The sequence below is a fragment of the Lethenteron reissneri genome, chromosome 26 (assembly GCF_015708825.2).
Source record: "Lethenteron reissneri isolate LAM-NWPU_2019-01 chromosome 26, ASM1570882v1, whole genome shotgun sequence".
NCBI lineage: Eukaryota > Metazoa > Chordata > Hyperoartia > Petromyzontiformes > Petromyzontidae > Lethenteron > Lethenteron reissneri.
This window is the reverse complement of record NC_083804.1, coordinates 9,862,653-9,879,786: the sequence shown is the minus strand read 5'-3', so window position 1 is coordinate 9,879,786 and position 17,134 is coordinate 9,862,653. Positions and strand designations below refer to the sequence as shown.

The following is a 17,134-nucleotide window of genomic DNA, read 5'->3' as shown; positions in this document are numbered from 1 at the left end:
CACGAGTGATCGGGCAGTTGTGGAGTGAGTGTAAAGGTTTCTGCTCCTGGGCAGCATGCTTAGGACTCGCTCCAGTTTCGCACCAGAGGTTTAACTCCAAATCAGTTGAATGGGATCTTATCATCAGCTGTGTAACGCTGTGTGGAAGCTACCTGAACTATCACTCCATACGAAGTTTTGGGTCTTCTCGACCACAGTCGTGCCCTCCCTTTATGCTTGTGAAATACAGACCCCTTTGAAGGAGCATTTGTGCCAGATTGAAACATTCAGGCTGACGTCTCTGTGATCCTTCCTGGATATAACTAAACTGCATTTGTGTGAGCTCCAAGATCCTTGAAAGATATGGACACAGTCCCATCAGTGACCTCCAGCAGGTGGCCCACATGCCCAGCCACCACACGCCTAAGCAGCTTCTGTTAGGCCAGATAGAGGGGGCTAAACGGGTGCAGCACGGACTAGAGGAGAGACGGACTTATGTGGTACAAAAGGATCTGGAGCTAATTGGACTTGCTCATGACTGGTACCAGCTATGTAAAGATCGGTCTCTGTGGAGGAAGCTTATGAAAGATGCTACTGGGAAGTTACAGACAGGTGCTCTCCAGCAATAGTGAAGGACAAAGCAGGTAAGCTAACAGCGTGTGGAACACTGGGCAGCTAAAATGCAGCAAGTTCGCAGTGGGGGGCACAGATGGCGCATCTCATTCAATCAACCAACCAACTCATAACACATGGGTCTGTCCCGTTACCTCCACTCAGCGAGGCTTCCTAACTTCACGTGGCCTCAAGGTGCATCTAGCCTGGCACAAGCACCATGGTGACGTCACCACCACTTAGTGGCAAATGGCAGTTATGTATTGGTGTGTGTATTGTGCATTGGTCTTTATTGGTTTTGTATGTGGGTATTGCGGTGTATTGGTCTCCATTTACATTGGTGTATATTGCTCAGTATTGGCTTGTGTATTGTCTTTCTTGGAGTGTGAGTGTATATTGCAGAATAATGGTATGCGTGTATATATTATTTGTATTTGTGCGTATCTATATATTGCTGTGTATCAGTATTGCTGTGTATTCCAATTCATTGTTTGTATATATTGCTGCATCACAGTGTATATTGATCTTGGTATTCGTGTATTGTTGTGTATTTGCATTGGTGTGTGTATGTATCGGTATGTGAAGTATCTGCAGAAGTATTTGTATTGGTGTGAATATATATTGCACCTTTGTGTGCATGTATTTATTCTTCTGTATATGCATGCATGTGTACATTCATGGGTGTTTGTGTTGGTGTGCATGTTAGTATTTGTATTTGCGTGCGGCTGTATTGGTGTGCATGTGCGTGAGTGTCAGAATGTGACCGTTCCTCCTGCCCTTCCCAAGGCCACACGAAGACCCCACCACAACCCCACACCTCCAGCCAGAAAACCCCAAGCCCAACACAGCCTCACAGGTGCCACCTCTTCCCTCGAGCCTCCTCCACTGCATTTATCTTCAACTCACATTGGCCTCAATTTCACTTTCATTTCATGGACACGGGTTCAAACTATGTGTTGAAAAACTCCGGGCTTCCATTACATCCCAATTTCATAATGTATAAATGGCAGAATGGCACTGTGGGTACAGGGGTCAACTCGGTTATCAAATTAAGTTTACCATTCTGCAATCAGTTAGAAGTGGTTGCCATGTGAACAGACTTTCCCCTGTTTACCGGCTCAAGGCCATGATCATACGTTAATGCTGCCTAACATTCTAGATTGGAAGTTTTCGTGACTGCAGGGATCCATACTCTTTGGTTCTTTCGGTAAAGTCACGTAGGTATAAAATTAATTAATTCACGACGTTTCGGGCGCAACACAAGCGTTCGTCATCAGGTGGGACAACCACAGCAAGAAATAATTGTTGAAGTGCTGTAGTTGTCCCACCTGATGACGGACGCTTGTGTTGCGCCCGAAACGTCGTGATTGAATTTATTTTATTTTATACCTACGTGACTTTACCGAAAGAACAAAAGAGCATGCCTAACATTCGTTTTGGCGGACAAATTAATTGGCTTTTAAACTATTTCAAGTAATCAATTTGGTGTCTTTTATTTAACCACGTGAGAAACCTATAACAGAGTTTTTTGAGTGAGATTGCGTAAATATAAATGTGTCGTTTAACCCGCCACCACCCGACACAGCCAATTAGTAAGGTTTGTCACGTAAACAGAACATGCCAATTCGTTACTAGTATTGCACACTGGTGTGGTGGAGAGTAATTCCACAACATTTACAATTCGCGTATGACATTTTGCCAGTACTTACAACTAGCATCATCAGGCAACAGCCAGATTTGTGGAGAAATACTCCTGTTTAGTCCTTAAATAGAGGGATACATATGATGTCGTCACTTGTGAGCCAATCAGGTGCGAAGGCCAAAAGGGGGTGCATATAAATTACAATGGGCATCCACTGTAGTTCCCTGTCTGTTTTGCTTTTAAGATCTCACAACCTGTCGTTAAGTAGATGTCATGCTTTTCAATTACTTGCAGGGAACGTTTAAACTTAGAAAATGTGTGCATTATGCCAGAGGCTTTCAACAGTCTACGTTTGTGCACTTCATCACACGGTCTTTGAACTCTGCTTTACAACAGATTAAGCACCTTGGTTTGAACATTTTTTTAGAACTCTAATGGGGCTCCTCAAAGCCTACAGGGAAGTAAATGAGGTGCATAGAGGTTTGGTAAAGTTCACTGAGGCTCCTGAATGCATGTAGGTGCTCAGGAAGGTGCATTGAGATGGGCCACAGGGGGTCTTTAAGGATTATAAATACGCGAAAAGCCTGTTGAGGCTAACGAGGGGTCGTGAAGCCTTGTAGAGTTTTGAGGAGGCTTGTGAAAGCACACTGGGGGTGGAGCAGTGACGCAGTGGTTTATCGCACCAACCTGCTCATCTGAGTTTGATTCTTGGCCATGGCTAACATCTGAACAAGCTTTGGGCACCTCCTATACCAACCCACATTGACTGACATGGTGATATTTTCAAATAACCTCTGTAACTATAATGCTCATAAGAGACTCATGAAAGCCTACGGGTGCCCATTATGACTAATTCAGTTATCGAGCATGCAAGCAATGCAACTATGAAGAGGGAGGAATTCGGATAAGGGGCTCCATTTCATTTATTGCAACCTGTACCCATACCAACCACACACTACTGGCAAGACATTTTAGAAAGTGTCACGTGAAGCCTACGGAGGTTTGAGGTTTTCTTTTTTTACAAGGCCTATGAAGACTCACGGAGGCTTGTGGCAACCTGTGGGGGTCTGAGTGGGCCCCCTTTCAAAACGGGAAGCAGGGTTAGCGGCAGGAGGCTTCTGGGATGCAACTGGGGTTGTGGTGGGGTGATCTCAGCCGCGGGGACCCACGCACCTAAAACTGGAGCCCTTGGGTGTTGCGATGCCGTAGCCCTTGGAGTCGAGGTTGCCGCCGACTTTCATGGTGTCACATGGCTTGCGCTGCTCGATGTACTCGTTCATCGTGGACTCGAGCAGGTACGCGTACTTGCCCTTGGACTTGCGCACGCGCGCCACCCCCTCCGCCGTTGTCTTAACGAACACAGATGGCTCCGCTGACTTCATGTACGACCACATCTTGTCATACACCGCAATCTTGGAGCGCTTGAGAGGTCAAGATGGTTATAAAGAGGTCGCAGGGGTTACAGGGAGAGAAAAGAGATTGTTATTGAGTGAAAGTTGGACATGAAAAAAGTTAGGCATATCCCTGTTCAAACGAGCATGGGGCTGCACTCATCTCTGCTTGTGGCCATGACCCAGTGGTGGAAATTCTACATTCCTATGGTGGGAACTAGTTAACCATTGGGGCAACACCTCTTGAAATCCTACAAAATGGTACCCATTTAATTGATCCTGGAGAAATGATAATGATGGACTAAAGTCAATCCCTGAACGATATTTGAACCTGTGAGCTTCTGAGAACGTGGCCAAAACAACACCCGGCCAAGAAATAAACCACAACTGTTAACACTAATCCTATCGTTCTATACTATACTTTACTCAGTTCACTGGCTCCTGTCATAGGAATGTGACACTTCCACCGCTATCCATGTCATTGGGAGACACTCATACATTTGACCTTTGTCTTGTGATTTTACCCAATTTTTTTTAAATAATTTAAATTGCAATATAGTATAATCCAACTTACAGCCCTTATATCAGTCTACTGTTGGATGAAGGCATCATCCCCATGCAGGGTTCGAGGTCGTTTGGCAATTCTTCATTACACTGGTCTGCGTGGGTTGGTGAAGTGGGGCCCAGGGTCAGTTCAGACATCACTCGCCACCGATGTTAACGGCGGCCAGGAATCACACTCTGGTGGCTGGGTTTATAACGCAGCGTTGCGAACCGCTGCGCCATCACCTCACCCCAATACAATACAATACAGCGTGTAATTATATAACATTTAAAGCAATGCCTTAATTTACAGAGTACATAAAATGGAATGGATAATCGTGGGTTGCTCTAACCTAGATTTAATACAGGATCTCAGCAGCTCTAGAATTACTATTATGAGCCCAAATATAGAGACAGATGACCAGGCCAAGGACTAGAACTAAGAGGGTCACCAAAATACCAAGCCCATGCTGTCTTATCTCCCCACAACTCCCTATGTCTCTCCATATCTCCCCATGCCTCCCCGCTTCTCTCTGGTTTGTTCTGTTTCCCCCCACATATCTTGCGTATCTCCATGTTTCCCTGTTAGTCCTCTCATCTCTCCATTTCTTCCTGTTTCTATCCACATCTCCCCGTCTCCCCATGTCTCCCCACCCCCCACGACCCCTGGATCTCACCCGGAAGAATTCCTTGGTGGAGCCAGCTTCAAGGGTTCCGTACGCAATCTCCGTCTGCTTAGCCAGGTCCTCGGCGCTCTCGATGGGCGACACCATGCGCTCGACCGTGAGGAAAGCAGCCAGGTTGGCCGTGTAGGACGAGATGATGATGAGGGTGAAGAACCACCAGACCCCACCAACGATACGGCCAGACAGGGACCTAGTACCGCACAAACACGCGTATACAAAATAGACATACGCACGAACACAGGAGTAAAAGTGCCAGAATATGTGAGGCATATAATGGTTCATCTCACTCCCCTACAATTGGATGAATTGTCACGATTCAAGGTTACGATGAATTCGGGAATAACCATGCACCCCCCACCCCCTCATCTCACCTCCCAGTATTTCTGGGCGCACTATGGGAAAGCGCATGCAACGCACCTAGGGGAGATGTCGCAGCCCTGGCGCATGAAGGCGCCCAGGGAGAACCAGAGACTGTTGAAAATGCCGAACTCGTTGGGCTGCTCGGTGGAGACGGTTCCCACGAGGGCGGTTCCAGCCATACCGGCACCGCCGCCCCCACCGTACACCGAGCCCACCAGGCTGAGGCCACCCCCGTTGGCGATGCTGGCGCCCAGGTCTCTTCCCCCGAGACCTGGGGACACACGGGTATGCCGGTTGTGTGGGCTTGTCGGCAAACAGGTATTTGGGTATATGGGTACACAAATATGTGGGTATTGTGGGTTCATGTGATGTATGTTATGTGGATACATGGGTAGAGGATGTGATTGTACGGGTATCGAGGTTTTTAGATACATAGTTGCATGAGTAACGAGAACTTGAGTACACAGATATACAGCTGAGGAGGTGAATGAGGAGACAGAGGAGGTGGAGTAGAAGATCAAAGAGGAAGAGCGAATGGAGAGTAAATCATCCCCCTAACTTGTGAAAATTTGGCATCCACCCATTGGTGTTGGTGATATGGTGATAGAGGACATGGATGACAATGATGACGGTGATGATGATGATGATGAACAGGAAGAAGTACTGCAGGACTCTCACCTCCTCCGTCGTCAAAGGTGGCGGCGCTGTCGTCGGGTCGCCACTCGTAGGGGCTGAAGCGGCTGACAAGAAAGAGCACGACGCTCACGCCGATGTAGGCAAACACGATGCACATCCAGATCTCATAGGCGAGCGGGTCGAGGAACGAAAACACCCCAGGTTTGGACTTCTGCGGCTTCTTGATCATGATGGAGATGCCCAGACTCATGAATGGCTTGGAGAAGTCGATGACCTCCTCGCGCACCAGCGTGATCGTCAGCGGAGCCACGGCCAGGTCGGCTTTCTACGTTGCCACAAACACGAGAGGGTCAGGAGTCAGGGGTCAAAGTCAGGCAGTGGTGTAGCTATCGGGTATGCGGCACACCGGAGAGCAGGAGAAATGGGACAGGGGGACCCTGTTGCATTCCATGCATCAGGGACTGTACACACCACATAACACCACGAGGGTTATGGGTCACGTTTGGGTTAAGGTTTTGGTTTTCAAAGATGGCCGGGTGGCTCAGGGATCAGAGCACTGCGCCGAATGTAGGGCTTTAATCCGGGGTTTAGCCGGTCCATGATTAATCCGCGTTTTCTCAAGTGTAGTGAGATGATGGTCTCAGTTCGATCACTTATAACAGTCCATTTATACCATACCAGGTGGCGTGCCATGACCAGACACTTTTTACTGTATCAAGCGGTGCGGTCGGAAAAAAAATACATCGCGACTTTTATCAGTCGCAGGCCGACAATGATTTCCACTACACCAGGCAGTTGCGGCTCGCACAGATATTCATATCATACAGAGGCAGCGTGGGAGGGATCAGAGACCAATGCGTCGTACATGCGCTGGAGACGGTGCAACCAACGGCGGTTTGCATCTCACCCCATAGATGAGTTCCCCCACGATGCCGTTCCAGGTGCCTGACTCGGAGTTCTTCTCGCCGTACTTGGAGTCGGGCACGATGGCGAGGTGGTATTTGATGTTCACGTGGCGCGCGATCTCCAATGCCAAGTCCACACAGTAGCCCTCGTAGCGCTCGTTCCCCTCCAGCAATTCCGAGTTCTTGCGCAACATCACGTACGGGGCCTCCTGTCGGTGGTGGGGGAGGGAAGAGGGGCCGGGGGGGGGGGGTGGTAGGGAGAGGTGAGGTTCAGGGAGATAGGTGAGGACATCGCTGTGTGTGTGAGTGCGAGTCGGTGCGAGTCCGAGTTCTTGTGCATCATCACGCACAGCGCCTCCTACCAGAGTTGATGGACAAGATGGGGTGAGAATGTGGGTTTGTTTGTGTGCGTATATGAGTGTGGGGAGCGGTAGTGTGGAGAGCGGTAGTGTAGCGGTTAGCGCACTGTGCTACGAACCTGGCGACCCAGGTTTGATTCCCGCTCACGGCCAACACCAGTGATGATTATCTGAATCGGTGCTGGGCCTCCCCTTGGTCGACTCAGCCTCAAATGAGTTCCTGGTGCAATGTGTAAAACTTCGCCACAAGGCAGACAAAAACGGCCGGGCGTGGTGTTGACCACCCACCCCCTCGTGTGCCGTGCCGGCCTTCATAGGTGCTCGCTAACAGCACTTGCCCCAAAAGTCTGTTACAGGCTATAGGGGGATCTTTGTCTTTTTTGGGGAGTGGTAGTGCAGCGGTTAGCAGAAACCTTGCTCTATTCAGAAAAATTGGGTTACATTCCTGGTACGAGTGAACTAAGAGGGGAAATGGTACATTTTTTAAAACAGTAACTTCAATAAATAGTAAATAATACAGAACAATGTGTTTTTTAATTACTGATGATGATTTGATGACGACGGAGGTGGGGCTGATGGTGAGGGATTCAGGAGGATGACTCCTCGCGAGATGCACGTGTTTGATCAACAACGCACAGTTGTTATCCTTTTGGCACTCTGGGGAGCACTAACCGCATTCGCTTCCTTGAGAATGGACCTCACAGTTAACTCGTTTATACCCAAATGTGTCAACGTAAAAGGGCACAATAGCAAGTTCAGAGTGGGATTACTGCGAGACTGAGGACTAAGCGGGCAGCCGAGGGGGCATGCGTAATCTTCGCAGACCGTTTCAAATGTTAAATTCTGCGCGCGCCTCTCCGGTGTCGGTGGCCTGGCACGACGTACACTGGTCAATCTACTGCTGTCCGGCAGGTCGCGAATAGGGAATTAGTATACATTTAGTAACTCGCAAATGTGTGAAACTCGAAAATCCAAAATTCACGCATAGCACGGGTTTAATGTAGTTTATTCTTTGTGGGCCTCTAGAGTTTTTGGTCCTGGATCAATGTCCTGTCCCCCCCCCCTCCCCAAGATGCACTGACAGAACAGACACAGGTGCGCACGCCCTCGTACCATGATGGTCGACACCACATACGTGTGATTGTTGGATTCGGTCAACTCCTTCTCCACGACGTTGTCCGTTGGCATCTTCAGCCCCATGGACTCAGTGTAGAAACCCGGTCTGGGACACGAGCACACGGGGACACAAGGGGACATAGGGATCCATGAGAACACGTGAACGAGATGAGGACACGGGGGAGCACGTGGGAATATGTGCGAACACGGGAATGCAAATACTTGGAGAGAGGATGCAGGGATGCCAAAGAACATGTGAAGAAGCATGCAGCATACGACAAAATCAGGTACGCGCAGGAATGTATAAGGACAAGCACAGACGCATGCAGACAAATGTAAGGACATTGGGAAGCCATAGGATGTGAATAAAATTGAAGGACAAGAGAGGCTCAAAGATGGGGGTGATACAAGGATGTAGGGCAGAAAGGTGAACAAGGCGATACACGGAGACACATGGGGACATGGAGGAGAAAGGAAGGACACATGGAGAATACGGTGAGATGTGGACAAATGTAGGTCTCTCTCTATATACTGTCTCAGTGCATGAGCCAATTATGGCCTCTTTATTCGTATTGGCTGATGGGGCGAGTGTTGTTAGCAAATACCAAGTAAGGGTGAGTTGGGAAAAGCCTCACACCTGGCCGCTTTTGTCTTCCAGTGCTGATACCACACCACTGCAGCAATATTTATGATTTTATTTTAGACTGTGTTGATCTAGGGAAGGCCCAAGCTAGGCTAGGATACCTTGCCACGAGTAACAATGATGACGATGATGCAAAAACGCAGGTCTCTGGGATTATAACAAAAGAGCACTCACAGTCAACTCCACCACCACTCCTCAATATATTGCGGTGACATCACCTAGGTTCACTTTGGGCTACGTGAAGTGTTGGAGGTTCGCTGGCAGTTCATATAGCAAACTCAGGTGTTAAGGGTTGACTGAGATGACTGGCAAATGCACCATCTACGCTTCCCACTGTGCCATGGCCGGCGTTCAGCTCATTGTTGTGTCTCTAATTCTATTGTTGGAGGATGGCCACTGTAAACTGCCACATCGCTCACACGTTTGGCTGTTATACACACACAAACATCCACACGAATACACGTGCTCGCACGTGCATGCTCCCTTACACACGCACACAGTTGCTCATGCAGCACACGTGACCTTACCTGCTTTGGGCCAGTCTCCTTCATCTCCATGACTAGGATGGAGTAGTTCGTCCGTCTCCCAAAGTCATCAAACTCAATGTTCTGCGTGAGTCCTGACACACGCACCTGCACAGGTGTGTGTGTGCGTACACGCGCATATATACATGCATGCATTCATAAATACATACGAAAATATAGTTTACAACCACTTGTCAATCCACTGCTGGATGAAGGCCTCCCCATAGTGCCAGTGCGGTGTACTTTTGAGGCCACATGAGAGAGAGGATGAGGGAGGCCTAGGACTGCTTCATATATTGATAAACGTTGATGTTTGCCATGGCCGGGTATCGAACTCCAGTTGCCGGGTTATTAGCATAGCTTGAAAACTACTGCTAACATTGTTATCCACTGTGCCACCGCTCTACCCCCATATACACACATGTCCATGTGTCCCCTCATCTCCTCGTCCCATGTGTACCCATGTGTGCCCCTGTGTGCCCCTGTGTCCCCCTGTCACATGTTTGAGAGCTCGCTCGATCTCGATGCCCTGGTTCCAGGGCACGGCTGGATTGGCGAGGCAGTCCCCGGCCACGCCGCGCCTCAGAATGTCTGTACGCTGCGTCCGCAGGTAACGGAACGCCTCAGCCAGCACCAGCACTGCATCGTATGACAGTGCAGACGTGTACTGCACGCGCACACCACACGGACACACATGGACAAGCGCAGGAACACGCGTGGTCATGTGGGGGACACGCACAGGGAGAAGAGGATTTGGAGCCACACATGGGGATAAAGAGATAAGGGGATGGGACTGGGAGATATAGGACTTGAGAAAAAGGAGACAGCACACACAAGGAGAAATGCACAGAGATGAGGAAATAAGGTGGAGACACGTAGGCGGCTAAGAATAAGGGGATAAGGGGACATGCAAAGACAAGGGACGTGGGGACACTCACAGATTGAATGGAGACACACAAAAAAACTTGCGTATCACTGCATGTCCCCTCCTGTACTTCCATCGCCCATAAAGGCCCTGTGCATATCTCCATGTGTCCCATCATGATCCCGTGGATACCTTGAAGGGGCCGTCATGTGATCCTCGGAACTCTCTCCCATCCAACTGTTTCCAGCGCTGCATGAATTTCTGGACCATGGGCTCATTGTAGTCGACGATCTGGAAGCCGGTGACATTTGCGCCGCCGCGCTGCAGGGTCTCGAGACTCATGTCCGAGAAACCCTGTGGGGAGATGGGAGAGACATCGAGATTCAGGGCATAGCGGAAGACACGGGGAGATATAGGGATGCAAGGAAACATGAGGACATGGGGATGGACGTGGATACATTAGGATGGCACGGGGACGTGAGGAAAAGGGATAGACACAAAGAGAAACAGAGGAGACATGGGGAGAGACAGGGATACAGGGAGGCATTCGGAGCAGGGAATGACAGGGGGATATAAGGACACTTAATTGTAGTGGGTATGGGAGGAGATGATATTTGGAACACAGAATGGGGAGATGTATTGCCCCGTGGCCTTGCTACTCACCAGATTGGCGAGGATGTAGTGATATCCCTTGACATTCTTGCCGATATTGATAATCTGGGTGATGGTCTTCTGCGTGACGGCTGGCTCGCAATCCAGCACCACGTAGCGGGGGTCGTGCGCCGAGTCGATCGACGTGAAGGCCGTACGGAGAGCTTCCTCGGCTCCATTCTCCTCCACGTTCACCGCGCTCACCTGGGACACGGGCAAGGTACCGCGCGGACACAGGCCAGAGATGCACACACTTGCGATCCTCCGTGTTTACAGTGTCACCTGGGACAACACGAGACCACGCGGACACAGTGGGATACACCCAGACACACAGGGGTGCATGGGACTGGGAAACACACACAACAAGCCTCCTTGATGTTCGTAAGAGACACGGGGACACACAAAGACATCCGGGATGCACAGAGACACAATTGGTGCACGTGCCTCCACCATGCTCAGCTGACAGCCGGGGACATCGGGACATGGGGAAACACAGCAACAAATGGGAGAGACCTGAGGATCCAGATTACGAAAAGGGAACAAGGGACAGGTACATCTTGGAAGATGTGGCAGGACACACTGATGCAGGAGGTTATTGAGAAAAATTACATACACAGGTAAATACGTACATGCATGGATATAAACGTACACTTGCATGTGTTAATGTGGACAAGTGCATGTGCACGCAGACTTGTGTAGATACACGTGTGTGCGTACCTGCCAGCCATTATGAGCAGCGGCTTCCAACACCGTCTGTAGGACAGAGAGACCTGCACACACATAACCACCATCAGCACCACCCATCAACATCATCAGCACTATCAACACTATCAACATCATCATGACCATCAATATGTCCATTGAGATGGACCACGTGTGCAGGAGTCAAATGTATTATTACATCGCAAGAACGTGAGAGATAGTGACGGCTCGGGAAGGTCGTCATCCAGCAGTGGATTGACCAGGGCCAACGTTGACAATGATGAACGATGCGGTTATCGCGGCGGTAGCGGCCCTCGCCTCTGTGCGTGTCGAAGAAGTAGAGGAGGCGGGAGGCGTTGGCGCGGCCCAGCACCCCGAGCAGTGCCCCGCTGACCGGTGGCCTCAGCTGCAGCACGAATTGCATGGGGCCATCGGCCGGATGCGACGGCGTCAGCAAGGAGACGTGAAGTGCCCCGCAGAATGACGTCAGCGTGTGCACCGAGTGCTTGTCGTAGAAGCCGAAGATAGCGTACACGCCGCGCGTGAACTGTGAGCAGACTGCAGGCACCGTACACAAATGTCTCCCGTGTAGCCTATACCAGCTGCTGGAGTAAGTGCTGTTAGCAAGCACCTATTAAGGTTGGAACGACGCACGAGGGGATGGTGTGGCTAACACCACGTTCGGCCGCCTTTGTCTCCCAAGCAGGGATGTTTACACACCTTGCCAGGTGTGTATTTAAGGCTGAGTCAAGCTAGTGCATATGCACTTGGGTTTCGACCTGTCCTGGTTTTCCCAAGGTCAGCCACTTGTTGAAGTAGCCATCTTGGGAAGTCTGTAAGTCTTCCCGGGATATTAAACGTGGCAGTTTTTGTCAGTTGTGAAACAATAATAATAATATATTCCTCAACACCATGGATTTACATGCAATATTGGGAGATATTCTTCCCATGATAAATTCCGTTTGTACCTCAGAAGAGGCAACTCTAACATGCGTGAACACGTGCAGGAAACACATGGAAATGTGTATGTACAAATAGGAGTGGTGGACACATTTTCCTTGCTAAGGGGTCAACAAGACTTTCAAATATCAATGGTAGGCCACATGTTAGCACACATTCCTCAAATAAAAGAGGCCCTTGCAGTGGCAAGTGACGGAGCGAGCTAAAATTAGAAACAGTGGTACAGGCATCAAACATTCCCATCCAGTACCTTATTAGTGCAGCTAGGTTTGTTGTGAAACTACAACTATGGATCATATAGTAAACCAATGTAGTCTGCACTCCTTCAACAGAGAAACAGTAAATCTACATAAACTTTGTCCTGAAGCCCTCTCGTGGCACGCAGACCTCGACATCGGTATTAAGCTCCTGAACATGTTGCCATATGCAAGAATAGTCCGGCTAAGATTATTGATGTTATGGATAAATATTGGTAGGCCGTATGCAATTAAGTCACAGCCCAGATACGATCAACCTACAATAGCTTCCCTACTCATGATGTATAGATACATACATTTACACTAATCCAATGACCAAATCATCCAGATTATGAAGCATTGAGCCTGGGTAGTGCTTAGATTGGTAACCACCACACAAACAAGGTGTTATAGGCTGTGGGGCCTCAATATGGACTGCAGAGGGCAGTGCAGCAAAATCCATGCTTGTACTATGTTTCCACGTCTTTGCTAACTGACCTCACCGCCCCGCACTGACCAACGTCGTGAGGTATGGTCAAATTGCCTCCACACCTCGCACTGTATGGGAAAACGCTCGTTAAGCAGTGGATTGACAAAAGGACTGCACAAGTACCGTACACACACAGGGCAAAATAATGATGAGTCGGTTCATCAATTAAAATCCATTCCTGAGTTCACGATGCATGCACGGAATTGCGCATGGCCTGCAATAATTGATTATTCTTTGCGCAATTGACATGCCAATGTTATGCTGTTATATACAGGCTAAGGGAGTAAATATAATTGTACAAATGAGACAAAAACAATTAATGAAAATGAGATGGTAAAAACATTTTGCTCATTGCCAATAATCTTGAGCGGAAGCTGGTGGACCCCAAAAGCAAGAATAACAACCCAAAGCTCTGACATCTTGATGGGTTTTTTTTCTCTTTCGTTTTGTAAAGCGTCTTGAGATGTTGTATTTCAAATTTGTATGCATTCAAATGATCGTTGTTGTATCGTAGCTTTGACCATTTTAATAAACATACACACAGGTCCTTTTTTAAATGTCCTACCCCTCTGCTGGAGCAGACGGACGAAGGGCAGAGGTCGCAAACGGGTTTTGATTCCTTACCCGTACCCGGCCGCACCAGGGTCGCAAACGGGTACCCGTACCCGGTCGTACCCGTACCCTACCCGTACCCGGCCGGGTAAGGGAAGGGTACGGGTATCGGGTACCTGATTGCGACCTCTGGGATGAAGCCATGTTGCAGGCGTGGGTGGGTTGATTCTAGGAACTTGAATTGTGAGAAGAGACAAGACGTTGGGAAATGAGTGACAAACAGTTACTCACCAGTGACTCACGGCCTACCCGTACCCATACCCGGCCGCACCAGGGTCGCAAACGGGTACCCGTACCCGGTCGTACCCGTACCCTACCCGTACCCTACCCGTACCCGGCCGGGTAAGGGTAGGGTACGGGTATCGGGTACCTGATTGCGACCTCTGGGATGAAGCCATGTTGCAGGCGTGGATGGGTTGATTCTAGGAACTGGAATTGTGAGAAGAGACAAGACGTTGGGAAATGAGTGACAAACAGTTACTCACCAGTGACTCACGGCCTACCCGTACCCATACCCGGCCGCACCAGGGTCGCAAACGGGTACCCGTACCCGGTCGTACCCGTACCCTACCCGTACCCGGCCGGGTAAGGGTAGGGTACGGGTATCGGGTACCCGGTTGCGACCTCTGACGAAGGGTATGGCATCAGTGCAGGACCGACTATAACTGAACCCACATTGCGGCTCCACAAGCTTGTCAGGATGCCTGGCAAAACAATGAATTATCCTTGCCAGGACCTTTTATTTTCAAGCTAAGGGAGATGCTCCAGGAGTTGTTACAACCAATGCCCATCTCCCTTCTTCCAAAGAGGGGCACCGTGGCTTCCTTACAATTCTGCAAAAAACATTCAGTGGTCTAAACGGTTTTTACGATGTCATATAAGGCAGCCTCCACACAATCGGCACCCTCCCTTGGAAATTCGCTTAAGTGGTTATCCCTGCTTGACCCTTTACCGGGTCTCAGGCTACGGATTGCTCTGTGCACCTCCACAGCAGAAGGCATACCAGCCAGCCGCTCACAGGGAACATTTTATTCCTCCAACCTTTGGGGCTCCACATCCTTTGCAGAGTAATTTTTTCTTGGGCTGTGGGAGTCCCTGCCTCCCAAACCTCACAAATATTCTAAGAAAATCTACAGACTTGGTCGTCGGATTCAGATATCTAATTACCATTTTCTCATTAAAGGATGGTAATTGGGGTGGTGCTGTGAACTTATGTAAAGATGGCATTAACAAATTCTTTGTGATCATGAACTGCTGAGACAGTTTCCAGCTCAGCATTCCTTGACCACCATTCATCCTTACAGCACCAAATTACTCTTTAAACCTCCGAATGAAGGTTGTGATGTCTCCTCATTCCCTGGGTATGAGATGTTGTATATGGTGAACATAGGCCTGCCACCTCCTCCACCAACCGGCGTTTCTGGGGAGGTCTGGATTCAGTATCCAGTGCAGCCATAGCGGCTGCATAAGCCAAATTCTAAACCTCACCCCTTTCTGCTCGGCGTTAGGGGGATTGGGATCAATAAGGCAGTATTAGCTGCAATCGTTGATCAAATTCTCACTTGAGATGTAATGCAGTTGGATGAGACCAGGCTACTGTTGGGTTGAATGGGGTCCGAGTTGATTGCTCTCGACCCCCCCGCCCCCCCATGGTGGAAAAACAGTAGGCACATCTTACAGATGGCAAGCCAATGATCAGTGGACTGATTAGTGGACTGATCAGTTTCAACGGTATGCACTTACTCTAACTGTTCTGCCACCGTATAGTCCAACAGATATTCACGATTTACCCAGCAAGCACCCAAGATGTTTTTTTTTCGTGGATTTTACAGCCTTCCCCTGTTTTTATTGAACTGATCATGCCTTACAATCACTTCCACCCAAGCGCTAGGGGTCCACAACCCACTCGACTATTAAAGTCACCCCAAAAAAGATGTCTGCCCCAAGAGGGCACTTTAGCCAACAACTCAGACAGAAGGTTTTAGAAAGCATCTGACAGCTTTGCCTGCATCCATCCACAGATGTTCACCTTCAGTGGGAGTGTAGGCAACCCCACCACCATCATTGTTTGCCTTCTGTTGATGGAGGGATACTCCTATAACAGACTTGAGTATAACCTCACACACATCACCGGCACGCTGCCACACACCCTTAATGTTTTTTTGTTCAATAGAAAGAACCACACTCCCTTTTGTTTGCTGTTACCCTGGTCTGAGATGAATGTCCACCACTCACGGTGTCTGGAGACAGAACCCAGTCAACTGGGCCTCCTGTCTTCTTGTTCTCCACCTGAAGACGGCTGCTTGCGTTGTGGCCGAAACGTCGTGAGAATTATTTTATTATGTTTAATTTTTATTATTTTATTATTTTCCTTCTACGTGACTTTACCGAAAGAACCAAGAAGATGAATCCCTGCAGTCACGAAAGCTTTAAATCGAAATTTGGGCTTCCTGTATTCCACAGACGTCCAAGCAGTAGTAGTTTATGGGTTTTAATCCCTAGGCATTGCCAAAAGTGTTTTGGCCAGAGGATATGCTAGAATAGATGTCTGCCCCCAGGGGACCTCAAGTGTATACTTATTTTAGATTTTCTCATGTGGTTCTCCGGTAATGAAATTTAAGAGGTGGAAAGGTTACCAACCGCTCGCACCTGACCACAGCATAGACGCACACACAGACACATAATGCGTTCACACACGTACACATGGTTACACACACAATGTTGTGAGGTGACAGTGGCAGTGGTGGTTAGAGAAATGTTTGATGGTGTTAGTGGTGGTGGCTGTGTTGATAGTGATATTGGTGGTGTCATGCACTATTCTGTAGATGTTATTCATATTGATGCTATTGATGATGACAATAATGGCCTACAGGGTTGGCAATGGCTATAATATTGATGTTATTGTTTACAATGTTGTTCATTATGACATTATAATGATGATATTGGTGATGATGTTATCAATGTCACCCAAGACTGTTGGTGATGGCTATATCAGTGGTATTTTGCTAATGCTAATGATATTAATAGTCTGTTATATTATTGTTGATGTTGGTGATATTGCCACATTAATGTTTTTTAAATCATTATTTTATTGATGATGATGCTGATGTGGGTAATGTCGCCTACATAATATTGGTGAATGCTATGACAGTATTGTGGGTATCATGTTTTTTTATGATGTTTACGATGATATGTTATTGATGATGACATTGATGTTCGTGA

The 17,134-nt window shown here is 48.6% G+C and overlaps 1 protein-coding gene across 1 annotated transcript in view; it reads right to left on the bottom strand.

Moving 5' to 3' along the window:
* LOC133347955 (glutamate receptor 4-like) overlaps positions 1–17,134 on the bottom strand; it is a 59,670-nt gene that overhangs the window by 27,445 nt on the left and 15,091 nt on the right. The window contains exons 3-15 of the mRNA XM_061560720.1: positions 11,933–12,172; positions 11,630–11,682; positions 10,925–11,116; positions 10,454–10,615; positions 9,896–10,063; positions 9,400–9,504; positions 9,292–9,299; positions 8,227–8,335; positions 6,757–6,963; positions 5,892–6,174; positions 5,271–5,484; positions 4,845–5,043; positions 3,407–3,654 (exon numbers count right to left, since the gene is read on the bottom strand). Coding sequence (XP_061416704.1) covers positions 3,407–3,654; positions 4,845–5,043; positions 5,271–5,484; positions 5,892–6,174; positions 6,757–6,963; positions 8,227–8,335; positions 9,292–9,299; positions 9,400–9,504; positions 9,896–10,063; positions 10,454–10,615; positions 10,925–11,116; positions 11,630–11,682; positions 11,933–12,172 — 2,188 coding nt within the window. The remainder of the gene's footprint in view (positions 1–3,406; positions 3,655–4,844; positions 5,044–5,270; positions 5,485–5,891; positions 6,175–6,756; positions 6,964–8,226; positions 8,336–9,291; positions 9,300–9,399; positions 9,505–9,895; positions 10,064–10,453; positions 10,616–10,924; positions 11,117–11,629; positions 11,683–11,932; positions 12,173–17,134) is intronic.